General features: G+C 38.4%; 1 protein-coding gene across 2 annotated transcripts in view; it reads left to right on the top strand.

Moving 5' to 3' along the window:
• The window catches only part of LOC121318707 (TSC22 domain family protein 3-like), a 55,803-nt gene extending 29,629 nt beyond the window's left edge, over positions 1 to 26,174 (top strand). Inside the window, exons 1-3 of one of the 2 annotated variants that reach the window (XM_041255668.1) lie at positions 22,565 to 22,858; positions 23,754 to 23,805; positions 24,809 to 26,174. In XM_041255668.1, coding sequence (XP_041111602.1) covers positions 22,737 to 22,858; positions 23,754 to 23,805; positions 24,809 to 25,060 — 426 coding nt within the window. In that variant the 5' untranslated portion in view covers positions 22,565 to 22,736 and the 3' untranslated portion in view covers positions 25,061 to 26,174. Of the gene's footprint in view, positions 1 to 22,564; positions 22,859 to 23,753; positions 23,806 to 24,808 lie in introns of those variants that run through there. The other variant, XM_041255666.1, reaches the window with a different exon arrangement.
• Positions 26,175 to 26,470: the final 296 nt, after the last annotated feature.

Raw genomic sequence — 26,470 nt, 5'->3', positions numbered from 1 at the left:
ATAAACATAATTTACAATACTAGTCTTCCACAACTTAAGTGTGTTTGTTTTAGCACCATATACCTCAATCATTTACAAGATCCCACGTAAAAATAGGACAAAGTTACATAACTATAGAGCGTATACATACAAGTCCTGTATAATGATCTTCAATGGCAAAACACTGATCTTAGAGAATTACCATTAACTTGTACATACATGTACGTTTTTTGAATGCCTTTCCTCATTTTTTTTCAGGAGAACAAAAAAAAAGCCCCTCTCCCATGTAACATTTGATTTACAATTTAATATTTCATATATCTTCCAGAGGGAGCCAGCTAAGTAACACCTTTATATGTGCGCCAGAGTGTGTGCTAAGAATGTAACTCTGATATGGTCTATTGTAAGATACCAGGTCAGGTAATATATTCAGCAGTACAATAGATCTGAATGGGTTACACAACACAGGCATAAAAGGTTAAAAGATAGTTAAAGTAAACTCACATATATTTTTAAGTTCCTAAATGTAACCTGCTGAGGCTTAGGTGCTAGATGAAATAAAGATTCCCGATAAGGTTGGTTCATTCTGGCTGTGTCTAGATTTCTGCGAGAAGTTGGCACCCTTTTTTAATAGCGCTACCATCTCGAGAAGACACAGGCAGAGCCATAAGTTTGAGTAACCCATCTCGATCAAGAACGTCAAGAAAGACAAAATAAATATCTGGCCTTATAGACTGTCAGCTTTAAAGAAACAATGTATAAAAATGCACCTTTAAGAAGATGGTTTCAATGCAGTTTGAAACCATGCAACCAACAATTGTGACCTGGCATTTATAAGAATTAATAAGTAAAGCATTGAAACATAAATCTATCACAGGGTTCCTGACCTCAAGAAGACTCTTGATTAATGTTCTGTGAATTGATTCATTTAATCACATGGTAAGGCACCTGTAATGGATTACCAGTGGGTATTGGTTTATACTGTTGCGATTATATGGGAAAAATTTGTATTTTTACTTTGCATTGATACTGGTTCCACTAGTGCATTGCCATTGAAGATCATTTAATAATGGATGACTTTAAAACAAAACAACAACAACAACATTGAATATTACAAGTGATCAGGTTACAGCCCTTGATAAAGGTTTAAAAACAGCATCCAAATAAATTGAAGGAAGTTTAGCAATGTCTTTTCTCTATATTCTTGCCACAGCATTTCTGCATTGCACAAGGCAGGGCCTTAACCATTTGCGGTGTGTGTTGCCAAATAACTCTACCTCAAAAAACAAATGCTCAGCTTGTCCAGAGGCCCACCCGAGGCAAGGGCAGAGTTAATGCTGAAACTGGAAACATGTGTATGTTTATTTTAATAATTTAACTGACCACTATGATGGACAACTGTGACTTCCTGCAGAAAATACAACTGACTTTAAACTTTCAGAACTATTTTCTACTTTAATACAAAATTAGTGAACATAATCAAAATATCAGCCTTTTAAAGTTTTCTGTATAACTGTCACAGAGACGGCCGAAGTGGGCGGCGTCAGAACCAGGAAAGGTAATGCAATATACAAAACACAGGACGGATGAAATGAAATGATGAAGACGCCTGTTGGCGCCGGTTTAATACAAAATAAAAGGTTTAACAAACACGAAAAACACAGGACACGGCACTCTACGCCAAAATAAATAGACAAACAAAAACAGACTAAACTTAACAAAACGGTGCACGGACAGACACTGACAAACACGGTGAGCAGATACTTTGATTACTTGCTCCTCTTATTAGTATTATCTACATATACTACGACCGTGCTGCTGCTGCTGCTGCTGCTGCTGCTGCTGCTGCTTATTTCCTCCGTCTCCAATCCCGTTCTCCGCTCACCGAACACCCAACCCCAGTATGTGACAACGTGCATCTATATATACTATTGTGCTGGGATTCAATTACCAATTAATTATTCACTTGAATCCCAGCACGTGAATTAATAAAGTGCAATTCCCCGTGCTCACATATTACTACGTTTTACTTGCACGTGAAGTGCTGTGCAATCCTCGTGCCTAAATACACATATACATTTTTAAACACTCGTGTTACACAGACCCGTTTATATCCCGTGTACCAATGTCTATACACCAACATTTAAACACACCACACGCAACACATAACAGATAATATACACAGGGGCGGCACTTTGTTACATATACCCCCTCCTGTGCAAAGCACACATGGCCTCAATGGCCACCTCCCCCCTTAAAAGCCCAAAAGTCCCGCCCAAAGTCCTTGGCCAGGACCAGAGGCTTCCAGGGGCCCACAGGTCGTAATGCTGTCAGCAGGGTAGCATTCTCCTGCCAGGGTAGTCCTAGCAGCGGAAAGGCTGCTTGGGGTGTGGTCTCCTGACCTTCCCCCTCCTTCGGCGCCGGCAGCTCCCCTTGGTGGGGCTTCAACCACCGTTCTTCCTGCAGGGAAGAAACTGCAGAGGGAGCAGGTCTCCGGACCTCCCCCACGATCTCCGGCGGAGAAACTGCTGCTGGGGTTGGCGGTCTCCAGACCTCCTCCCCCTCCTCCGGCAGCGAAACTGCTGCTGGGGTTGGCGGTCTCCAGACCTCCTCCCCCTTCTTCGTGGCCGGCAGCTCCCCTTCGTGGGGTTCCGGCCACAGTACTTCCGGCTGTGATGCAGAGCGGCGGGCAACCCCGGGCGATGCAGAGCGGCGGGCAACCCCGGGCGATGCAGAGCGGCGGGCAACCCCGGGCGATGCAGAGCGGCGGGCAACCTGCAGAGCGGCGGGCAACCCCGGGCGATGCAGAGCGGCGGGCAAATAGAGCGGCGGGCAACCCCGGGCGATGCAGAGCGGCGGGCATCCCCCGGCGATGCAGAGCGGCTGGCGGGCAACCTTGCGGCGATGCAGAGCGGCTGGCTTTTAATAGTTTTAACTTTTCGGCCACTGCAGCCGGGAGGTTCTTCCCCCGTGCTTCCCTCAGCAGCCTATGCAAGGGCTGCTGAGGACCGCCAGCATCTAGTCCTGGTCCTTGTGGTGCAGGGAGAGGCAGCTCCTGCTCCTCTCCCCCTGATGGAGGTGGAGGCAGAGGAAGCTCCAGCTCCTCTCCTCGTGATGGTGGGAGGAAGTGATACGCGCCTGCCGGTGGAGGTGGCGGAGGCAGAGGAAGCTCCTGCTGCTCTGCTCCTGCCGAGGTGGAGGTGGAGGCAGAGGCAGCTCCTGCTGCTCTGCTCCTGCCGGTGGAGGTGGCGGAGGCAGAGGCAGCTCCTGCTGCTCTGCTCCTGCCCTGGAGGTAGGAGCGGCGTGTAGTCTCCTGGTGGTGGAGGTGGGAGCGGTGTGTAGTCTCCCCTTGATACAGGGGACTGGTGCGGCTCTCCCTCCTTGCAGGGGACTGGTGCGGCTGTGGAGACAGCGGTGGGACCTCTGCCTTCCTCTTCTGTGGCAGTTCCTCCTCTCCCTCCTGGTAGGGGCAGCGGAAGGGACAATTGGCAAAGAGATGGTCCTGGTTGCAGAGGAGGCACCCCGGCAAGGACTGGTTACATCGCCGGGGATGTCTGGCCCTTAGGCGGCACTCCTCCTCCCTGTCCCTCACCTCTTTATCCTCTTTCCTGCTTCTCCCCATTTCTTTCTTTTTTTTTTTGTAATCGAAAGACGCCCCCCTTTTTTTTTTTTTTTTTTTCTCACACAAAAAAAACCTCTCCTGGTCTGACGCTTGGAGGCGCTGTTTATCCCACGCAGGACACCACGTGTCACAGAGACGGCCGAAGTGGGCGGCGTCAGAACCAGGAAAAGTAATGAAATACACAAAACACAGGACGGATGAAATGAAATGATGAAGACGCCTGTTGGCGCCGGTTTAATACAAAATAAAAGGTTTAACAAACACGAAAAACACAGGACACGGCACTCTACGCCAAAATAAATAGACAAACAAAAACAGACTAAACTTAACAAAACGGTGCACGGACAGACACTGACAAACACGGTGAGCGGATACTTTCTCCTCTTATTATTATTACTACTACTACTGCTGCTGCTACTGCTGCTGCTTTTCCTCCGTCTCCAATCCCGTTCTCCGCTCACCGAACACCCAACCCCAGTATGTGACAACGTGCATCTATATATACTATTGTGCTGGGATTCAATTACCAATTAATTATTCACTTGAATCCCAGCACGTGAATTAATAAAGTGCAATTCCCCGTGCTCACATATTACTACATTTTACACGTGAAGTGCTGTGCAATCCTCGTGCCTTTCTGTTACACATAGACCCGTTTATATCCCGTGTACCAATTCTGCATACACAGGGGCGGGCATTATGACTGTACAAAGCCTGATGCTTTCTCCCCCCCTTTTTTTTATAGGGGACAGGTCCGAATGTGTTTTGTTAGAAAGGTAGATGAGGGTTTATAAAGAAAGTCTGCTGTGGACCTTGTATATGATTTGAAAAATCTGCCTGTTTTGTATTTTCAGATGTTACATTTCATTGGTGAGTTGCGTGCATATGTATGTTATATGAATGCAATTATGGAGAACATCCCTCTTCTTGATGTTTTGATCCAGATGGTTTAACCATGATTTGTCTCCACAACAAAAAATCATACAAAATTTCTATTTCAGACTGAGCTACTAGACATTAAAATAGTCTTATGTCAAGACTGAGCTAAGACCACCCCAGAGTGATACAGTTAGTATTATCCTTCACTGGCAAACCAGACTGAAAACTGGTTCAATCTGCTATACCATTAGCCCTTTATGTAATGCCCATGTACATTTTATGACCCAGAAGCAGTCAGCCAAAAAGCATTAAATAGGGTTAAAAGTCTCTCTAGACCCAAGAGCAGATGGTGCCGGTTATGTAACTGCCCTGTGACGCAGAGCAGAATTCTTCTGGATGCGATATCGTCCCCACACTCACACAAGTAATGGGAGACATTGATTAAAACAGCCTCTGCCCGGCCTACTGGAAGTAATGGACCCTGACAGTTTTCGAACTTGGAGCAAAACAATACATTTTTAACTAGTTTTGTTCACTTTGTTGTTTAGAGATAAAGCCACATCTGAAACAATGCACCCCATCAGTATTTTTTCTTGCATACTTCTTGTATCTGTGTGTGTTTACATCCACGTCATGCTTGCGGTTCACTTAATATATTTCTCTTGCGGCTTACCTTAGATCTTGTGTGAGAGCCATCACCCTGCATGCTGCTTGCAATCTTGTAATGCCAGAGTTCCAAAGCCCCAAAAATTATTATTGTTTTTTGTAGTGTTCTTGCAATAATTTTGTACTGGGAAATACAATGTACACTTTGCTTATCTAATTGATGTGGAACTTTCAAGTTCTTGAGGGTATCAGAATCCTCTTGTCATCACAATAAGATTCTTTCTTTCTTTACATGTTATGGTCAGATAGCATACGTCTATCCAAATTATACACCAATTGACACTTACGGTTTTCAAAAACAGGTTTTAATTGAAAATATATAAAACAGTGGACAGTACTCAGTACTCTATGATTATATTATACAGGTGTTGGAAAAAAAATAAAAACCATTACAAACAGCTGCTATAAACACTGTCAATAGGGTGTGGTGCCACCAGGTGCTTACATTTCTCATGATCATTCTACGATGATTAGTGCCTCTAATTCTTTTAGGGAAGTTGGGTGCTGAAATCTGCACCAAGGTCATTGCTTTGCATACTGTTTCTAAATTGAATTCATCCTTCTGATAGTTGCCACAAAAAAGTGGATGCTGCAGCTGGCAGGTGTTTCCCAATATGTGGTGCAACTACACTTATGATTGACAATGAAATCCTCATCTATTTGATCTGTTATAAGAACAGCTTGGAGAATGATGAAGCTTGGTCCTCCTTATTCAGCATATAGTCTGAACAGAGCTGCATTGATCTAGGATGCTATTTCAAGCCACCATGTGCAGTCATCAGTGCAGTACCAGACAACCAGAGTTGACATGTCCACCATCCTAACTGGTTGCTTAGGCTCCCTTTCCGGGGGTTTCAAATAGACTTTCTTGCTGTTGGTCAGCTGCCCCTGAAATTTGAATAACAGGCTTTTGAAGCTTAGTGGAAGTACAATTGTGTTTGGTGCATTCATTAAACTGACAGTCCACAGTGCATATGTTGCACCTAAAAGTCCCTTTTAATTTAAATAATATTACCTTAATAATGTACTAAAATTAAATTTCCTTGAGAGAATCTGGGAGAAACTAGAGCACAATAAATACAGAGCTAGCCATTATCTGCATTGCACACACTCATTCCTTACTTCCTGACTGCACATCCTGATCGTGTTTTCTTGCACAGTGTTTGTGTTATTGTGCAGGCCAAATGGAATTCAATGAACTGTCAAATACAGTCTGTGTGTGAGCAAATTTCTTTTTTTTTCTGCACTACAACTTATGGACTAGTTCCTAATTTTGCGTATAACAGGATAAGCTGATCTTAACAATAATCCATGTTGCTGACATTCCAAAATGTTGTTTAACTGTAGGGACACAGGTATCCTTCTGTGAGCACACTAGACACTTATGCATCAATACTTGCAGCAGAGAAACTGATAGGAAAAAGGAACAAAATACATATATTTTTAACAAATTACATGTTGACTAGGGCAAGGTATGCATGTAGTGTCTAACTGTGAATACCTTCCTATTCTCTAGTAAAGCCATAGAAATAAACTTGTTTGTGTAGTTTATAACCTTCAAAACTTAAGTGGCTTAGGAAAAAAAAAAAAAGAAAAAAAACTCATGAGCCAGCTCTGTTTGGAGCTGGTGAACAATTTATTGTATGTTGGATTTACAAATACCGTGACAAATTTACTGCAATATGCGAACATAATTCCAAAACCCTAGACTCAAACACACCTGATAGCAATGTATTTCATAACAGTAATTAAGCTGTTTATTCTAAATTATTGGTTTTGTAGACAGATGGTCCAAACTACCCAATGCTCCAGGCACATTGTCGGCACAGTGCATATAAGCTGTATAATCAATGGATCCTCTTCTGGGGTTACAGAAAGCTTTCCTGTGTGTCACAAACAATGTTTCTGGGTTGTGGGTTAACGATTTTGTTAGCAGTTATCACTATCAGAACAAAACAGTGGCGTGAGAGCTTCTTATTACCTTAAATAACAGGTCATGGGGATTGACAGTCTTTTTGGAGAAGCTGTTTCTAAAAAAAAAAAACTTTAGAGAGACATACAAATTCTAAAAGACACATTCAATATTCATAAATCCTGATCATACAAATACACTGTAAACTTGGTTGCTTTTCTGCAACGTCATCAGCAAATGCATAAGAGCTCTGTGTGTTATTCTTTCACATGCTGGGAGGCTGAAACGGGATTGACCGAAATGAGAAAATATATTCATGTATTTATTTTATATCCTCAAATGGTGTTCTATTGCAATGTAGTGATATTGCAGGTCAGCTGCAATGGTACGAGTCATTGGTAACATTTTAATATTTTAACATACAACATGTTACACTTGTATGAACCAATACACGGTGGTAATTGTTTGCAATACCACCTAATTGTTTCAGTTCATGCTGCCATTATCTGAAACAATGTTGTCTGGCATCTTAATTATATTTGTTATGTACAGGTTTATGTGATATTGGTAGTTAAAAATCTAAGTAATAAAAGTATACATTAAATAATACAGTCTTTATTAAAATAAGGAATGTTACTATTAAAATGTAAACATGTTGTTTCAATGCCGTTGCTGTGTTTTTCAGTAAAAGCTTTGCTTCACCTGCCCTCTCCACCATGTTCCTCGTGGCATTTAAGTGGCTCTGTTCTAATATCTTTATCACTGAGGGTCTATAGCTGGAACATTCCTACATCCAGTTTTTTTTTTTTTTTACTAATCAAATTGAAGTCATTAATCAGGAATATGCTCATTAAAGTTGGTTTCAAATAGAATAGACACAAGAGTACAGTAAACCAATATTAATACTGTAACTTGTCCGTACAAACCATAAACACATTAGCTGTAGACAAGCTCAGGGGGCTAGACAATTCACAGCAAAGACAAAAACAAACAAAAGGAAATACCAGTCATGCCATAGATGGGAATGAGTGGTAACTATTGTTATTGTCGTTTTTATGAGTTTCCACTGCGTTTTAAGACTGGGGCTGGGGTATGTGGGAGTTGGAGAACAACAAGTTGTAGCCCAGACTCAGCACCTTTGGGCATACACAAGATAGACACACTTGATACGAAGGAGAAACATAAGTGCCATTTGATGACATAATGTAGAAGAACTGTGCTGACTGATAAGCTGAAACTAATGTCAGTAGCAGTTGTGCTACAGATATGTTTCTGATGCTTTAAGACCGCCAGGACAGTTCCACAATGGACTGTAATGCAGACTGACAGGCAGATAGTTAAGAAATGCTTGTTCTGATAATGTGTTGGGGATGAATTTCAACACTAAAAATACAGCAGGTTGCACTGATGAAAACTGATAATACTCTACTAAAACAACTAAGACATTTAGCATCTTAGTTGTACCCATATCTCTATTGATTTGTTTAAAATGCACTACTGTTGAGGATTTTGATTAGAAGAAACATCTACTTTTTTTTTAATTCAGGCGCAGGTGTATCATCTGTAAATGCCCTTAGAGAACTACTATTAGGATACCGTTATATCATCATAATGTATTCTTAATTGTATTATGGGATATTTGTGGTTCAGTTATATTAACAATGGGTGACCAGGTCAATTGATTGAATTCTGCTTGGGGAAAACAGCAACTGTTTTCAGTGTCCTCAAAATAGACAGGACCTTTGTTGTAACACTTCATCTGGAGGGAGGACGGTGCCCTCAACAGTATTATTATATACAGTATCAAGTTAAATCACACAAGGACTAGTTTAGATTATTATCAGCGAAATGTGTGGATAAGTGCAATGAGCAAATTCAAGTTCACAAAAAAAACCTAACAAAATCAATCCGTAATTCATACATTTCCCATCTGCTAGACACTGGTTTAAAATATCTGGAAGCAACATGAGGGCAGCCAATTCAGATATATCAGTTACCTGCTACTACAAAACGTCTTTACAACTTTGCTTCATGGGGTTATTCAATGTATTGCCATTTACTGCATGCTATATGTGCCATAAACATCAAGCAAATATGTATTGAAGTCATTTGACTTTGTTATCAGTCCATGTAAACAGAAAAACATTTCAGCAACAGTCACAATAAGTGAACGTGCAGATTTACAGTGGAAGGGCTTATCACAAATATTGTGGAAAACACAGGCAGCTTGATCTGGGGTTTACAAAGGAGACAGGCGTGACATGGCTGAGAAAAGAGTGTAAGGGACATTGCAGAATTACTGTGAAAATGTACCATGATAAACTTTTATAAGAGGGACCACAGTTACTTTCTATGAAAATGGTAATAAACATTTACCAGCAGTTGAAGTATCAAAAATCATTAAAAGCAGCAGCATTAACCAACCAACCCATAATGACTGTCATTGAGACCCCTAATCACAGTTATGGATTACAAATTCAGTTTGAATTGGTCCTGATATTGCTTCCAAATACTAGGTTTTAATATTAAAACACTGATTTGAATTATGCTGGCTTGAAACCCCTAGAATTTAGAATCTGCATAAGGAATGTCCATGAGATAAAGGTAAGATTTAATAAGGATTTGTAGATCTTTGTGAGGAGAACTGTAATGACTTCAAGTGAATAATTATGATTTCAGCAACATTTTAAGCCCTTCCCTTCTTGGTCCGACCCTTTTTCTAGAAGAGTTTGTGTAGATTTGTACCACAACAAAGCTGAGATGACATTAAACAGAATCTGAGCCACACATTTAGAGCTTGCACTAAATAATATTTCCATTAAATATTGATATTACTTGGACAACTTTTCTGAATCAATAATGCACCACGGTCTTCAATAAACACCTGCAGCAGGGTGCATTATATATGCTAATGTAGGCTTTAGAGCATCATCCATTGTTGTGTTTTTTCACAAAGGGTGTACAGGTTTAAAAACTGCAGAGTCCATGTGCTATATGTATTCAATGTATTTAATCTCTAGGCAGAGATAACATGACAGATTAAATGAAATTGCAGATACTGGACATAGTTACAGTAAACCACCAGCAGATAAGCTTGTTTGTTTTGAGGAAACTATTCTTAAATTGCTTATTTTAGACTTGGTATATTATAATAGGGTAAGATTGCTGCTAAGGGTACAGATAATGCCTTCCAATCTGACATACAAGTATACCTGTTCTAAACAGAGATGTTTCACTTTAGCAATGCAAACTTGTAACTCTGTGTCCACATATGCTGTTGAGCTGAGCTACAGTATGATTCAGAAATAACTGTACAAGGATAGTTACTTTCTGGGAGCAATGACCTCCATGGACCCACCTCAACCCAACATGAGTATGGTGGGCCAAGACACTTTTTAAAATGCGGTTCTTTGTTTGCAACATTATAATCGCAGGCTGAGTGCTGTGGTCCAATCAAACCAATACTATTTGCTTCAAGTTTTTGCAACATTGTGTAGCTGAGGCCTACCGTAATTCAGGGGGCAATTCTGTTAAACCAGGTCTTTCCATCTATCCATCTCTCTCTCTCTCTCTCTCTGCAAGTCGCTTAACCTCCTTATGTTCCATCTTTTGGGTGAGTCGTTGTTGTAAGAGACTCTGCAGCTGATGCATAGTTCACACACCTTAGTCTGTAAGTCGCCATGGAAAAAAGATGTCGGCTAAATAAACAAATACTAAATAATACTTTGGGCCACCTAATGTTTGCATGACAGATACCAATTGGATATTTCCCACTCCAAAACTATATAATTAGCTTCAATTACCTTTCCTCCCTGAGGGGGTTCTAAGGGAGAAGTAAGGTCATTTAAGAGTATATGAATTTCTGTTGGCAAATTGCCAAAAAAAACCTGTGTATCCTGTATTGTATGACAAACTGAATATTACTGTCATTCACATTTACTGGGACTCCAGATCACGTTGGTTTGGGGTAAACAGCCATTACAATTGTGCATAGCAGCAGACCACAGACGTTCGCCTTCCCATGACCCTAACAAAAAAAAAAAAAATGCATCACCTAGAATTTAAGATTAAGACATAATTAAAACATAACTAACCCAAGAAACTACAAAATTATAGTATTTTGTGTTAAATTTTCCTATTTGTCAATTTTTCGTTAAGTATATGGAAAACTACAAAGCGGCACGTAATTAAATATGTTAACGTAACATTATTCAACAGGTTTCATTTGTCTTTATGAAGCAAAATTAGAATTCTATAGGGTGACATAAAACTTTTGGCCACATATTTACAAATGACATTGTTTTGTGAGTCATTACACCACACCTTAGATTATCACACCACAAATTAAAGAGACTGGCAGTCATGTAAGGACCTGATTAAAAGATTCTTCACATTATCCAAAGAGATTTAAGTTATAATTTGTCTGTGCATGTGGATAGGTAGCTTGGAGGTCACAGCAGACAACAGGCAGATTATCAGAAGCAGGTCTGAGGCTCAGGATACAGTTAGGGCAAGGTGGCTCACTCATTTTCAGAATAAAAAACAACATATATAAAGTTACTGGCTCTTTAAGTAGGGTCAATAGTTTGCTAGAGCTGATCACCAGTGACTAAGAGAGAACATCCACAGATACCCAATCTCTTTGAACTGACTAGCAGCAAGTGCAGTGCTTCAATATATGTGGCTTAAAATGGCAATCATTTTACCCTGACCCCATTCTGCACATCAAACAGCATGTTTTCAAATGTTTGGTTGATGATCATGAGGCTGAATAGGATGCAGAGATGGAGTTGGTACCCTATCTCTTCCTTAACCAGACACAAAATAAACATATGTGTAGGGTGTCTACTCTTTTACAGTGCCCTTGAGTGTTTTTATCAAAAATGCAGATATTTGGAATGTTCTTTGTTCATTTGACTCTTGTGGGTGAAATCTATTTAGAACACAAGTGCCACTTAATCCTATCAGAATTGTTAGTGATGATACAAATGCACATTTTATATAACACTCTATTGCTATAGCCATTTCAGCCTTTTTTTAAATAATGCAAGAATGTCAAATCAAGGCATATTCCAATGCAAACAAATGTAAAGCTCATCCAAAAAGCAAACCATGTCCATTAATTCAAATGTCTACCTTTCGGCACAAACAAATCACAGTTCTAAAATCTTTGTATTGATTTTCATTAAGCCAGAATGTTGCGTTCCAGGAGTTTCTATCCAATTTAGTGATCCCCCCCCCCCCCCCCCCCCCCCCCCCCCCGTATTATATGTTTAATACAGTTACAGAATATACAATATAGGTTACTATCTGTTAAAATAGCCATTGCACACTAAATTATACTTCCCTTCCCAAATGGACAGGATTGTTTTTAATATATAAGAAAATGACCATGATCAACTCATGATAAAGTTGTACATGCATTTACAGTAAATGTTATCATTACAACCAAACAGAATTCATAAGAACTTTGTGCTTTTAAGCATAATTATCCTGTTGTTTACATCATAACCTTGTCCAACCAGAGAATGTAGATACAAGTACAAGCCTTTCGAAAGAACACCACTTGACGTTAAATCCAGAGCATTAAGAGTTCCCAGAACTTGCAATCTGTCCTTTCAAACCAAGGAAGGGGTTTTCTTGTTTGGTCTTGTGCATCAAACAACTTACTGTTGTCAAACAACTTATAACTATACATATATTATATATATATATATATATATATATATATATATATTGATAGAAATGCCTGACATATTCAACTGATTAAACTTGGTGTAAAAAAAAAAAAAAAAAAACCCTGTGTGTTATTATTAGTGCCTTATTTTTATCAAAATGTACATAATTCTTAAAGCTTTTTGACTAATAACACTGGGGCATTTTCATGCTTTACATGAGTGAACTTGAGCTCCTTTTTAAAATAAATTACCGGTTTGTAAATTGCAACATTACCCCACTGCACATTATAGACATTGAAGTGCTATTTCCTTACTTAAACACAAGGTGGCAGCACAGGTTTTCTATAGGTTCTGTAAAACAGGGCAACGGCAGGCCAGCCACAATAGTACAAGTTATTTGTAGAATGGTAGCGCATTGTAAATATTTTCATATTTTACATGTTACATATTGAAACAGGTAATCCGCTGCAAAAACAGTATACATTAATGATTTCAACATACCATATTGGGGCCAATGTGTAATATTTAATAATAGTATAGTCTATTAGTGTTGCAAAGGACAGTAGCAAGTATTGAAGTTTGAGATATCCCTTTGATTGTGTAACAAACAAGGCTTTAAAACAACAGTTTAATAAGTATCGCATTGGAAATTATTCATAATAAATAAATAAATAAATCATGTGAAGGACCCATAATGCGAGGATTTGTTATTTACTGCTTTTGAATAAATTGTAGATGGCAGCGAGTTCCTTGGATGTAAACATTGCAAGATTGATTGTAGTTTAATATCATTTTCATTATAATTAATCAAAGTATAATTATCAAAATATTACATTTTTTGTTTTTATAAACAGGATCAATTAGCAATATGTCAGATAATGCTGTTCATTTTGGCATGTGGTTAATTCAATTAGATGTTTACTCTACAGTTAGTGATATTTGCTTAAAGGCCATTTTGTGCTGGCAATGTCTGCAGTAGTTATAAAACATTCAGAGCTGAGGGAGGTTACATGACAGTAATTACACTAAATGCACATATGAACAACTTTGCTTATTTAACTCTCCAGGGCAGAAGCCACATTTGTGGATATTTAAGGGACTCACTCTCAGCTTATTAATTCTTGTAAACATGGGCTACAAATGAGACTAAATGTCTTTTTTTTTTTTAACCTGTATTTAGTGGTTTGTGAAAATATTGTTACTGCATTAAAGGAAAAACTGAATTCTAAGTTACAGGGAATTATATTAGGAAACTGTATTTTGTGTCAATAGTGTAAAAGACAAAGGATCCTGAATTGCTCATTTGTTCGGAAATGGTTATGAATGAAACAAGTGAATAAGCACTGTGTTTTACACAGCTTGATTTACAATCCACTCCAAAAAGTCAACCAGGTGTCATGTCATTTTTTGAGATCAGATCTACTAAGGCCAACTCTCAACACAACAGCACTATATAGGAGTACTGTTTAAATGATGGTGAGCTATAATATCCATTATCACTTCACAAAACACAACACAAAAATACAGAGTGGGCATGGTGATTGAACTGCTGCTTTCAATGTAATATTGAGGCATTGGGAAGCTTACTTTTCTTGTGACATCCAGTGCTGCCAGCTCAACACTTTTAATCCACTTCAGTCCCATTCATTGTTTGTCACACTGGCAAGTGAAAGACTTTGACCAAACTTTTGTGTATCAATATATACCCATCACCACCGAAAAACATGAGCTTGTAGTTATTCTGATATCTAGGATTTAAGAGTGTAACAAATCTACCACTTCTGGGAGTGGTCCAAGAGTACCGTTAGAGGGTGTAGCTTATGTGGTTAGAAGAATATTTCCCTTTTTCTCTTCATTTTATTCTTTTTTGTTTATTAACTGTTAACAACTAGCTTACTGACATATTAGAACATGGTTAACCCTTGTTAATGATTGCTTAATATATTTTAACCTATTTAATGCAATGTGTTTACATAGACGATGTAAATGAACTTGTTTACTATTAGTCCTGCACCAGAATGCTTGATCATTATTAAATCAGGTTTGATTCCCTACTAAACCTCTCACTCTCTCTGTGACATTCATTGACCAATTTTTATTAGTATCAGACACACTAGGAAATTAGCTGTTGCCGACCTGTTGAGACATCTAAACAATTTCTGATTTAAATAAGGCAACATTGAATACAAGCTTCATTTATAAAAAAAATGTATAACAATATGTTACAAACTACTCTGTAGCTTGGTTTGCAGTTTGGACGTCGCTCCTTTCACAGGGCTCCACTGTCTCCGACTGGAACCATTTCCAGCTAGATTTTTGGTCATGTGCTCTTTATGCTTACACACAAACAAACAACTGGAGTTTGATAGTAAAACACGCACAATCCCAACCTCCTCCCCTTTGGCAAGCCTCCCTCCCTCCAGCCAGATTCTGTCTTTCTTTGACCTCCTTAGTTTCCAATAATCCTAGCCTGCCCTTTCTCGCTGGGTAACTCACAAAGTTGCCATCGTGTCTCCAACTTCTCACTGATTTCCTGGGAGCTTGCAAAAAACAATGACGTTCCAGCCCCCCTACTCTCCAAGCCTTTTCAAAAAAAGGGACCGGTAAGTGATCATAGAGCCCTAACTTTTTTATTGTTGACCTTGTGTGGAGACGAGATACTAATGCTCTTACACTAATAGGACGCATAGACTTGGTTTAGCACACTTTTCTTAATACAATACATAATATAATATGCTTTGCTTCTTTTTTTGTGCTGGTAGTAGGGATATAATTAAATTGTGTGAGCATTTTGTGGTCATCTATTCTAAATTGCATGCAATATGTTCCACTCGTTTGCCTTCGATCCTCTGTAATGCTTAGATTGTGTCATCCTATTCTACGGAGTTGAAAATATAATTTCAATAGGGGTTTCCTGGTCAAGTATATAAAAATAAATAAATAAAAACATGAACAGAGCGTGGAGATGTAATTTATAACCTGATAACCTGTTACTGCACTGCAAGTGTAAGATGAATATGTCTATCTGCAGAAGGACCCTATAGCTACAGACAATGCATGTGAGGCTGTAGCATAGTAATAGAGAACCAAGAAAAGAGCATTTAAAACAGTGAAATCTATAGAGTGGTAGATGAATCAGCATTCTGTAATTAAGATGAAATGAACAAGCAAGAAATGAAAAGCACAACCAGGAGAGAACCACTGCTGAAGGGGTAATTCTGATAAGAAGTCTTGTTTATCAATCATCTGAATTGATAGTGTCTGTTGAATATAATAGAAGACTCGGTGGTCCTACAAATCTAAAAATGGCAATTATATGGTTGCTACTATACAGGGTAGTTAACATATCCATATTTAAAAGTGTATCCACTTTTTCTGTATGGCAGGCTATTGCATAGAACTGTCGTGCCCTTTTACACTGCCAATGTAGACTTGTGCAATAATCTGATAGCAAATGAATGTGTACATCTGTTTGATCACTGGGAGCAATTTGAATAAAGATTAAGATGATAATGAAAAGATAAAGATCTGGATCATTATTAAGCCACAGGTTGATGCATCTAAATCTAGTGTTACAAAGCTGCAAAAATGAGTATTTTAATAAAGAAATAACTTTCTCAATATTTTTTTTTCACATTTCTTTGTGTTGTTGGCCGGTAGGCTTGGTTTTAGTATATTGGTTTTAGCTTTAGTATACAACATAAAATGCCTCGTGCATCAGTGTCTGAAAATGTTCACATGAAAACTTGCTAAGGAAAAACTAGAACATGAGGCACTGTAAATGTTTTTTTCAGCACCAGTTTATCTCCTTGTAAATGCTCACAACCAAATATGACCAGCCTGAAACAAGTTCTGACTATTGCTGGTAATTAATTAGAGCAACAGATAGCATAGCACAAAAACAATGTAATGTATAAAATACAAATATTTAAAATTGTCTCGGGAAACAGGTGACACAGTTTTACTTAACGTGTGTCGCAGTCACAGATCAGTATGCCACCCCAGCTCAGCAGGCTCATCCAGGGGGTGAAGGCCAGAGGTTGTCCACCTGTCCAGCCTATTTGTTTGTCTTGTGTCTCTTTGGTTAGCTTCAAGAGGTGACAATGCAGAAAAGGTTGTGGCTGTGAACCAAAATTAAATGGTCATCACTTTTTAACGTTAGTAGCAAAATATTTTATTTATTACTGGTGCACGGCTGGCTTCTGAATAAGGAATTCCATATACTCCAGGGCTGTGTTTTTAGTAGAAATATTAAGACTTGCTTTCTTATTTGTAATAAACAATAAGGCCATCTAGCCGGCCAAAAACGAATTTATTCCAGGTTATTGTGACCTGTCTTAGTTTTAAATGTAATTAATTTAGAGGTTTTGGCAGATTTTATACACAACAAAAACGCAAATAACATACTGTGACAGGCACACCTGTCTTTTTGAGCTACCCCCAGTTATCGATGGAATTGATAATCAAGATCTTATTATCCACAGTCCTCATTCAAACAAGTCCTTCACCTCTCCACACCGGAAATTGCATGCATTATGGTAGAAACTTAAAAAAGGTCCACATATCCAATAATTTCCCATGTTGAGATAAGCCCTAATAATAAAGTGAGTCTGGAAACAAGTAGCTGCACAAAATCCTTTGCCTACGAAATAGGAATACTCATTTGAAAGTCCTTTTTTCTGTATTGTTTTTGTACTTCTATTTATCCTTATAAAAGTTATCATCTTTTTTATATATGTCAGTTGAATGCAAACCATTCTGGACAGCTCTACCATGAAACAATGGCATTTGAGAAAGTGAAAAAGAATAAGGAACACAGTATGTGAAATTGGCAATAAATTGGAAATTAAGCTTAGGTTTGTAAAATCTAATATAGGCATCTTGACAACACCTGATGGGAACTGGTCAGATTCATGCCCAAACAAAAGAACATTAAGCTCACAACTCAAAACAGGCTTTTATTATGAACTGGGGTGTAACAGGGAGTGCTTTTGTGACTCTGTTCGGTCTTGCCAGTTCCCTTCACAGTACATCCTCTGTTAGACACAAAAGAGCAGAACTAGTGACAGCCAAATATTTTTGTTGGCTCCAACAAGGTAGGATTCTGGTGTGACATCTTGTGGTGTTGATTGAATACCAGTCCACAGTGAAGCAAAGCTTATTATTCCAATACAGAGTCCTCAGGAAATTCCAATGGGTTCCTTGACGGCCGAGCATGAAATCAGTAGTGGCAGGTAGCATTGCCTCGAATGTGCTGCCGCAAAATCTGGTTAGTCAGCATGAACATGTTAACAGAATCTTCTGAGTGTTAATATTCTCCATGGGGATGCTTATATAATAGAATCCCCTTTCAGAAAATAGAAATAAAATCATTAAGATTGTCAGTACATTTCTCCTTGGTTTCTATTAACATCCATCTAAGGTTGCTGTTGTATGTGACATTCTGCTACAGTATGTGTGTGTGTAGATATATTTCTGTTATTACTATTTCTCTTTCTCTATATGTAACACCACCAGGGAATTCAAATGGATGGCACCAAAGGTTTATTTTTAGGGGTTATCTCGAGATAACCAATATTACAGAAGGTGTTTGATACAATCCAGGGTGATTGCCCAGCACTAAATAATCCCGTTACCAAATGGTGCAAGTAGGTGAAAAACCCAAATAGACCCTCCACAATCATGGCACTTTTCTTTCTGTGATGTGCAAGGGGGCCTTATAGAACAGCTACAATCAGTCAACCAGAACGAACAGCGTATCATATCATACACACATTGAAACACATATAGCAACCCAGGACCCAGACTGTCACACACTAAACCCCAGATATAGGTATCTGGGGGTACAACATTGGACAGGAGGAGTGCCAACACTTGTTTCAGGGCAGTGTATTTTCTATTATAAAATAGCTTGGGCAAACCAAGCATTTTACCAAGATCCATGCATTTGGATGTCACGTGCCAATCAAAATGTCTTAGCCCTCACATCCATGCCAAGCACAATAACACTCTTTAGACTGTGTGGCCATTTGTGTAAATGTCATTGTACTTAACACATAAAAATAAGAAAAAAAACAAAGTCAATTCCATCAGCCAATACTGGGTGGATAACTATTGCCTTGCACCACTTGGTACGAAAAACATCTGTGTTTGTGTCAGCAGATGCTGGGATGGTGCTGGGTTGTGTTTGGGGGTTAGATGCACAATAACAAAGGCCCCAGTGTCTGCATGGTGTGGATCGTGGTAGTAAACTTTGATAAATATGCTGACTGTACGCAGATGCTCAGAACACATAGCTTAGCCTGGCAGCTTGTACTCCTTATGCACTGGCTGTGGCTGGCAGCGTTCAGAGGGAGTCTTGGTTGTCAGACATTGTGGAAAATAATATTTTTTAAAAAGGGACTAATAGCCCTGTTTTTATGGCAGACCTGACAAGAGTTTTATCAAAGGCTGACGGTGGTAAAATATATCTAACATCCGATTGGATGCCTTTTTTTTCAGTCACCATTTATTTCTCACACGGGGGATGCACATGCTAAGTGATGGGAATGCATCCATACTTGTGTATGTCATAATTCCATTAAAAAAAATACTGTGTGTTAGTTCATCAATGGATCTACTGTGGGACTCCATGGTTTGTCAAATTAATATCATGTAGTGAAAATTAAACCCACAGTAAAATCTACATTATTTCCATATTGTTATTCATACAAAGCAGGGTATGAAAATAAAATACAAAACTGCTATGAATGGAAATACAGAAAAGCACCAGGAGATGACAACAGAATTTCAGGTGACTTACTCGATCTATGAAAACTAATACAGAGCATCTTTTTAAACAGCACTATCTGATCTGACAAGAAAACCTTTCCCTTACCTAAGATGTGACTGTCCGACAGCTGTGCTGTATTGATGCAGATGCTTTTTAACTGCAAACAGTAATTCTGCGCTTTTTGCAAACTTGCTGTGGTGGACTAAACATTCACATCAACTTTAATGAAGTAGGCTTTTGATATTCTACCAGAAGAGCAGAAAGCAAAATCATGGAAAACTAGTACAAATAGGCAAACGCCAGATAGGGTCCTAATGTAATGATTCTAAATGGGGATATTTATATCTCTTTATGTCAATGTAACAGACCCTGTGTTGCTGTTCATAGATGGATGTACTTGATTTGCCTCTGCGTTTCTGAAACAGACTGTCAATAATTCCCCATTGTGTGATGGTTTTGTGTGATGTGCGCTGGGAGATAGAATGGGAAAGTACACCAAAGGCGTTCAGCACCAAATATTCTATTGTAGTAGTCTCAGTAAAAAATAATCTTGTCTGTACCGGTAATACACTATATTTAGACAAAGGTTCAACTAGAAGTCTTTGCTATGTTCTTCAAATATAGACACTGAAAACTTATTGTCAAAACATTTCTAATGTATAACAAGAATGAAGATCCTTAACCTAAGCTACAAAGCTGCTTTAACAAATGAGTTACTACTGCCACTTCCATATACATTTCTATAGTGATGTCATGTAGAAGCTTCACATTAACAAACTTGACTTGATAATGCCAAGTGCCAAATACTGTACTGAGTTAGATGTACTCTTAGACGTTACAGAAAATAAATGATCCTGAACTCAATTATACTCAAACATCTTTACAAACTGCTCGTGGTTAAATAAGATTTGTATGTATTGGTTTCTTTCTATCCAAGCTGAGCTTATCAATCCTCCATTTGACAACCGCTTTATCACACAGAACCAGTATTCCACTTTTCTCAAGCAGGTCAAGGTTGCAGTAAATACCAAAAACTATCCAACTGTACCCAGGCTAACCACAACACTGATTCTAATTCACACTACCTTCAAATGGGGGAAAAAAAGAAAAACAATGGAAAATGGAAAGTCAATAAGATCAATAAGAGGGATTTTTCTTATTAGGGTTAATTCTGGTTCAGCTACTTGAGTAAATATAACCCATCCAGAGTTATTTGCCCTAGAGGCCAACAGCGAAATTCACATTACAAATATCAATCTATGCACCTTTCAGTCTGGTAATTAAGGGCTTTCACATTCTGTCCTGTGCTTCACCTCTACACAGATGAGCTCATTGTGAAGATCCCTGCTCCTCTGTTCTGTCATCTTTCAGACCTTTGGAATTATTCCTCACATCACCTTTGATATAGTCAGGTGTGGACAGATACTGAAGCCCTTTCTGCTGGGAAAATCAGCCTGTTCAGCAAAACAGCTGAAGCTTGTTTTCAACTGTTTAAATCAACGATCACAACTAGATATTCACAATTTCATTTTGAAAAAAAAAAAAAAAAAAACAACAAAAGGTTCATTTTTAGGCTCAAAGGTTCAAGCATTTTTCTTGATAAACCCTATACTGCAGTGTTTTCATTTAGATAAGAACAATTTTTTTTTATTTGAATGATATGTGTTAAAAACAGGAAGAAAAAGCAATCAAACATATTGCTTTCAGAATTGTCCAAGATTTTGTCATTAAACAAATGACAGTTTCAAATATAATAAATCCATCATCTCTGTAATAAATCCTAATCCTGTTGAGAATGCTGTATTGCATTATTTTCACTAGAGGGCATACTAGGCAAAGGCACATTGACTGCTACTTGAATACTAATGTATTGGAACACGAAACAGTGGAATGGAAAATACCATTCCCACTGGACAATTTTTTTAAGTATGTGTTCGTCGTTCTACAGCGTGCAAAATTCCCCTCTCAGGGGTTACTTCATGAAATATAACATGTTCTGCATGCAAAATAAACAGAAGAATAATGTAAACTATTTCAGAGAAAAAAAGGCCAGAATGCAATATAAAATACAGAAAATGCATTTAAATATGCAATACCTAAGTATTTGGCCAGTGGTAAATGATTTACGCGCTGATGTTACAGGAATAGGTAGCTTTCTACAGTGTAAGATACACGTAAACAATAATTCAACCTACACGATGTGCAAAATTAGTTGCTAGGTCTACACATTGTGTACAGATATTGATAACAAGTAATTTAAGTCTTGGAAACATACCACCTTGTCAATGAAAAATTACAGAGCCTCTCGTGCATCGGAAGTCGTTTAAGGCAAGTACATAATAAAGAACAGGTTGTACACTTTCAGGTATAGTAGTTATTCCAAAAGAAAACTGTAGGTGGCAGCACAACACCAAACAGTCCTGTGTTTGAAAGTGTTTAAAATACTCTACCACTTTAGTAAAAGTATATGTCAGAACCCAAAGACGTACTGTATTTACATGTATGCATTTATTTAATTTATTTTGTAACATGTATAAACTGTAAAATATACAACAATTTAAATGTAAACTGCATTTTAGACGTGTTGTGGACATACGGTAATTCTGCCGCAGATTGCATCATCCTTAAGTACTGCTGCAATTAATTGCAGTATATAACGACACAGTTTGGGAATTTTACGATGCAATAAAGTACATTATAGCTCAGTAATATTAGTTATTTGCCGTACTTCTCATATTCCTGTTATTTAAGTGTTATTTATATGTATAGATACGAAATCGTATTTCCCAATACAATCTCAGGTGTGACTATCATAAGTCTGCACAGTGTTGCATATAATTGTGCTAAGCATGTATATTACTATGTACGGGAGAAAACACGTGTGATATAACTGGGTAGAAGTCAAATTGGTGTTTACTGTTCTTTTTGCAAGGTTTAGGGCGGGGGCAGGGTAAAACCCTTGTCAAGAACCTGATTAGAATAATCCTTTCGTGTACTTGGTACATGATATGACGTCAGGAGGCGGCCCATATATAACGAGGAACGTCTCAGAAATAGATTCAGTTTGCTCAGTGGCAGTACTTGAGAAGTATCGCATCCATTATAGTGAAACTTCACGAAGTCATCTTTTAAGCTTAACAACAAAAAGACCAAGACTTTCCCTACTCAGTTTCACGTACGTTTGCAAAAGTGGCGAGGAATATCATCCAAACGGGTCTCATCCTGAATATGAGCACCGAAATGTTCAAATCACCAATGGAAGTTGCTGTTTATCAGCTGCACAATTTTTCAATCTCATTCTTCTCCTCGTTTCTTGGAGGTGATGTAGTCTCAGTAAAGCTCGACAACAGGTAAATACAAGTGTGCATGTGGAAACGGTAGCGTGCGTTGTTGATTATACTGTACCAGTAAAAACCGGAGACGCAGAATTTTCAAACCTAACTCTGGACGCAGCATTATAATCTGTTTGTTTTGTTTTAAATATAAATGTAAAATTCAGTTTTTTAATAATATGGATGTGTTTTTAACCTTTAAGGAAATGTACTATGTCCTGCTGTCTTGGTAGTAATTGTGAAACTGAAACTGAAGTCGTTTATTTGACAAAATTGTGTGTACTATACTGTCCTTGCTAAATTGATAGAGGCTGATTTACGGAATACAGAAGCTGTTATTTTTTTATTTTATTTTATTTCTATTTTTTTAACAAAGCCCGTTGATAGTGTGCTTTTGATTTTTGTAATGCAGCATTTAACATTAGCCTGGCTTAAAAAAAAAAAAAAAAAATACAGTCGCAGTTTAGCCGAGCTGTTTCACACAATGCTGTTGTGTTGGTTGCATAAGGAGGGGGTTTCCTTGGAGTCGCCAAGGGCTTGTCAGTTTTATTCTGGTTTGGACTGGTTCACATTTGAACAAGGGAATTCGCAGGACACATTCCTATTTATTACTTAGCACGACATGGGAGGTACATCTTTATTTAAATCATTGGCATCAAAAATCGTACACAGGGTTCGTTTTAATGTCGGATTTGTTGTAGGCTAGTAATTGCATTTGACTTGGTACCAAAACAAAACAAAAAAAAGCTTCCGACGAAAACAGGCTTGTTGCAATGCGTATACATGCCATTACAGCATTCGCCATGTATTTCTTTTATAGACTATATACTGACAGTCAACGTGGTTTCATATTCTTCTATAGATATTTGTAGCAAAACATACACATTTATTTATGTATTGTCTTATTTTGCAGTGCCTCTGGTGCAAGCGTCGTAGCCATTGACAACAAGATCGAACAAGCGATGGTAAGTTGATACAGCAGCATTTACATATTGCAATAGTGTGTCGTGTGAATCATTCGGAGGTCTTTTTTTGGGGGAAAAAAGTACATATCCTAATTGCATATATATATATATATATATATATATATATATATATATATATATATATATATATATATATAAATATATATATATATATATATAGATAGATAGATAGATAGATAGATAGATAGATAGATAGATAGATAGATAGATAGATAGATAGATAGATAGATGTGATGTGTGTGTGTGTGAGAGAGCGAGAGAGAAAAATATATTTCTGTGACCCGTAGTTCTTATTTTATATAAATTCAGACGTAGTGCAGAAGATAACGGCACATGTCAGTGTTTGCACTTAATGTATTTTAGTTGCTTGTTGCTGGGCGGGCCTTTGGCTGCTTCCCCAGTTGGCTATTGTCTCGTTGAAGGCAGTTATTGGATGGAGCAGTGCTGCATTACAACTGCATAAAGCAAGCAGGTTCATGTCATCATCGGGGAGAGAAAGAGCAGGCTGTGTAATAACTCTGAAGCTGATTAGTGTCCCCCCCCCACTACAGTGCCACAATATTAAACCTTGCAGTGTAGCTTACAGTAAGCCATCAATTATTTAAATGGCGCAGAATAACATTTTAACTGTGTCTAAAATAGTTTGTTTACGCATGGTTTATATTAACATGTCCTGTAGAACACATCTTTAAGATTAATATACTGATACTGTATTGTGCCGCACACAGTTTTTTTAGACCTTTTTTCATTATGGGCTTTTGCAGACAAGAATCGTCTAGAACGTGCTGGAAAGGGTATGAAGAATGAAAGTGCCCAGCCATTAAAATGTAGCTGAAGTTCTGGGGAAATTAAAATGGGTGGTGACAGGAAGCAGCAGGTTCATCCTGAGAACAGATTTCTGGCAAGGCTGCTAGCACAGCTGCACATGCCAACCGCAGCTGTATTATTCAAAATGCTAATGGGTACCTTTTTTTCTCCTCAGGATCTTGTTAAGAACCATTTGATGTATGCAGTAAGGGAGGAGGTGGAAATCCTTAAAGAACAAATCAAGGAACTGGCCGAGAAAAATTCCCAACTGGAACGTGAAAACAGCCTGCTGAAGAACCTGGCAAGCCCAGAACAGCTAGAAAAATTCCAGTTGCACTTGCCCTCGGACGTCCCTGCGCTAATGGAGAACCAACAAGGAGTGACAGAAACAGAGGCATCCCCACACACAGTTGGCTCTGCGGTATAAGTGGCTCTGTCTTGGGGTGGGCAGAGCCACTTGACTTTCAAGAAATTGACCTCCTTTGTGTTTTTGCACAACTGCAAATGAGCTGGTTGTACACATAAAACAAAAAATAAGACCTTCCAATGGCATAGCCTGTTTTCTGTGTTTCAGGCAATCTCTGAAACAAAAGCATTGAGAGAGGTTGCATTGGCACAGGGAAGAGGTCTGCTGGGTGCTACCTGTATCTTATCTCCCAAATGTGGGAGAGGATATCTGAAGGGGCTGGCCGAGTGGACGGAGCCCGGACACCCGAGAGGCACATCTTCTGCATCACAGAATCATGTCAAGGAAAAAGAAATCTCCAGAGAGACGGACCACCATCCTTCCACGAATGGATGCCCTGGAATTTATCGTTTCTGAAGACCACTATAGAGAATCTGGAGCTTTCACTTCGACATGACTGTTATCTCTGCAACCATCATATTTTTTTATTTAAGAAAAATAAACTCCTGAAATAAAATAGGAGGGGGACTAAATAACACTGATCCAGTCAGCTACACTGTTGATTATTTGCGATATATAATAACAAGTCACTTGTATACTCTGCAGTTGGGGTCATGCTGCTTTGGATATTACAAAAGAAGTCCCTTTTTAATGAAAATTAACTCTGTAGAAGTGTTAACTGGTGTATATTGATTTGGGGAAGAAATCTTACAAATTTGCATTGCACTGGAAATGTGTACATCATATAAAAAGAAGTATTCCAAGTAGGGATGCCACTGCACAAGGTGAACAGGAGTGTAAGGTGACAGGTGCACACGCAATGTAAGAATTTTTTTCTTTTTATATCAAAACATTGTGTTGACTTGAACTCTTAAAGCAAAAAACAGTTGTTGACTGTTGTCTGACAAACCCACACATTTTCAACCGAGAAACATGTTTTAATAGCTACCAAAGACTTGTATAGTTTAATTTTGAACCAACAAAGACCACATTCTCACAGAAAAGTCTTGTTAGCATTTGTAACCGTAACATTTAGGATATTGTTGCTACTGTGCCCTTGTGACTGACTGCAGGTATTCACTTTGTATAAATGCAAGATGCACATTGCAATAAACATACCTATGTTTACACAAAAGCCATAGTTTCTGTCTTTCTTAAATGTGCAGATGTTGGGAACTTGGTTTTGCCTAACAGGTACGTATCTTTAGTTTAAATATGACAAGCACGAAGGTGCATACAATTTATTTGCCAGATATTAATACAAACAGGCACTTAAAATCAGGCTTCAGTCACTGTATAGTAAGTGGCGACCATTTTGCAGCCACATTCCATACTATCAAAATGGGCAAGTTATGGTGCCAGTTTTAATTTCAGTGCCAGATTTGAAGGTACTTTTTGTACCCCACTTCTGCTCAAACTGGAACACGTGCA

This window comes from Polyodon spathula, chromosome 7 (assembly GCF_017654505.1).
Source record: "Polyodon spathula isolate WHYD16114869_AA chromosome 7, ASM1765450v1, whole genome shotgun sequence".
NCBI lineage: Eukaryota > Metazoa > Chordata > Actinopteri > Acipenseriformes > Polyodontidae > Polyodon > Polyodon spathula.
This window is presented reverse-complemented; position numbering and strand designations above follow the sequence as displayed.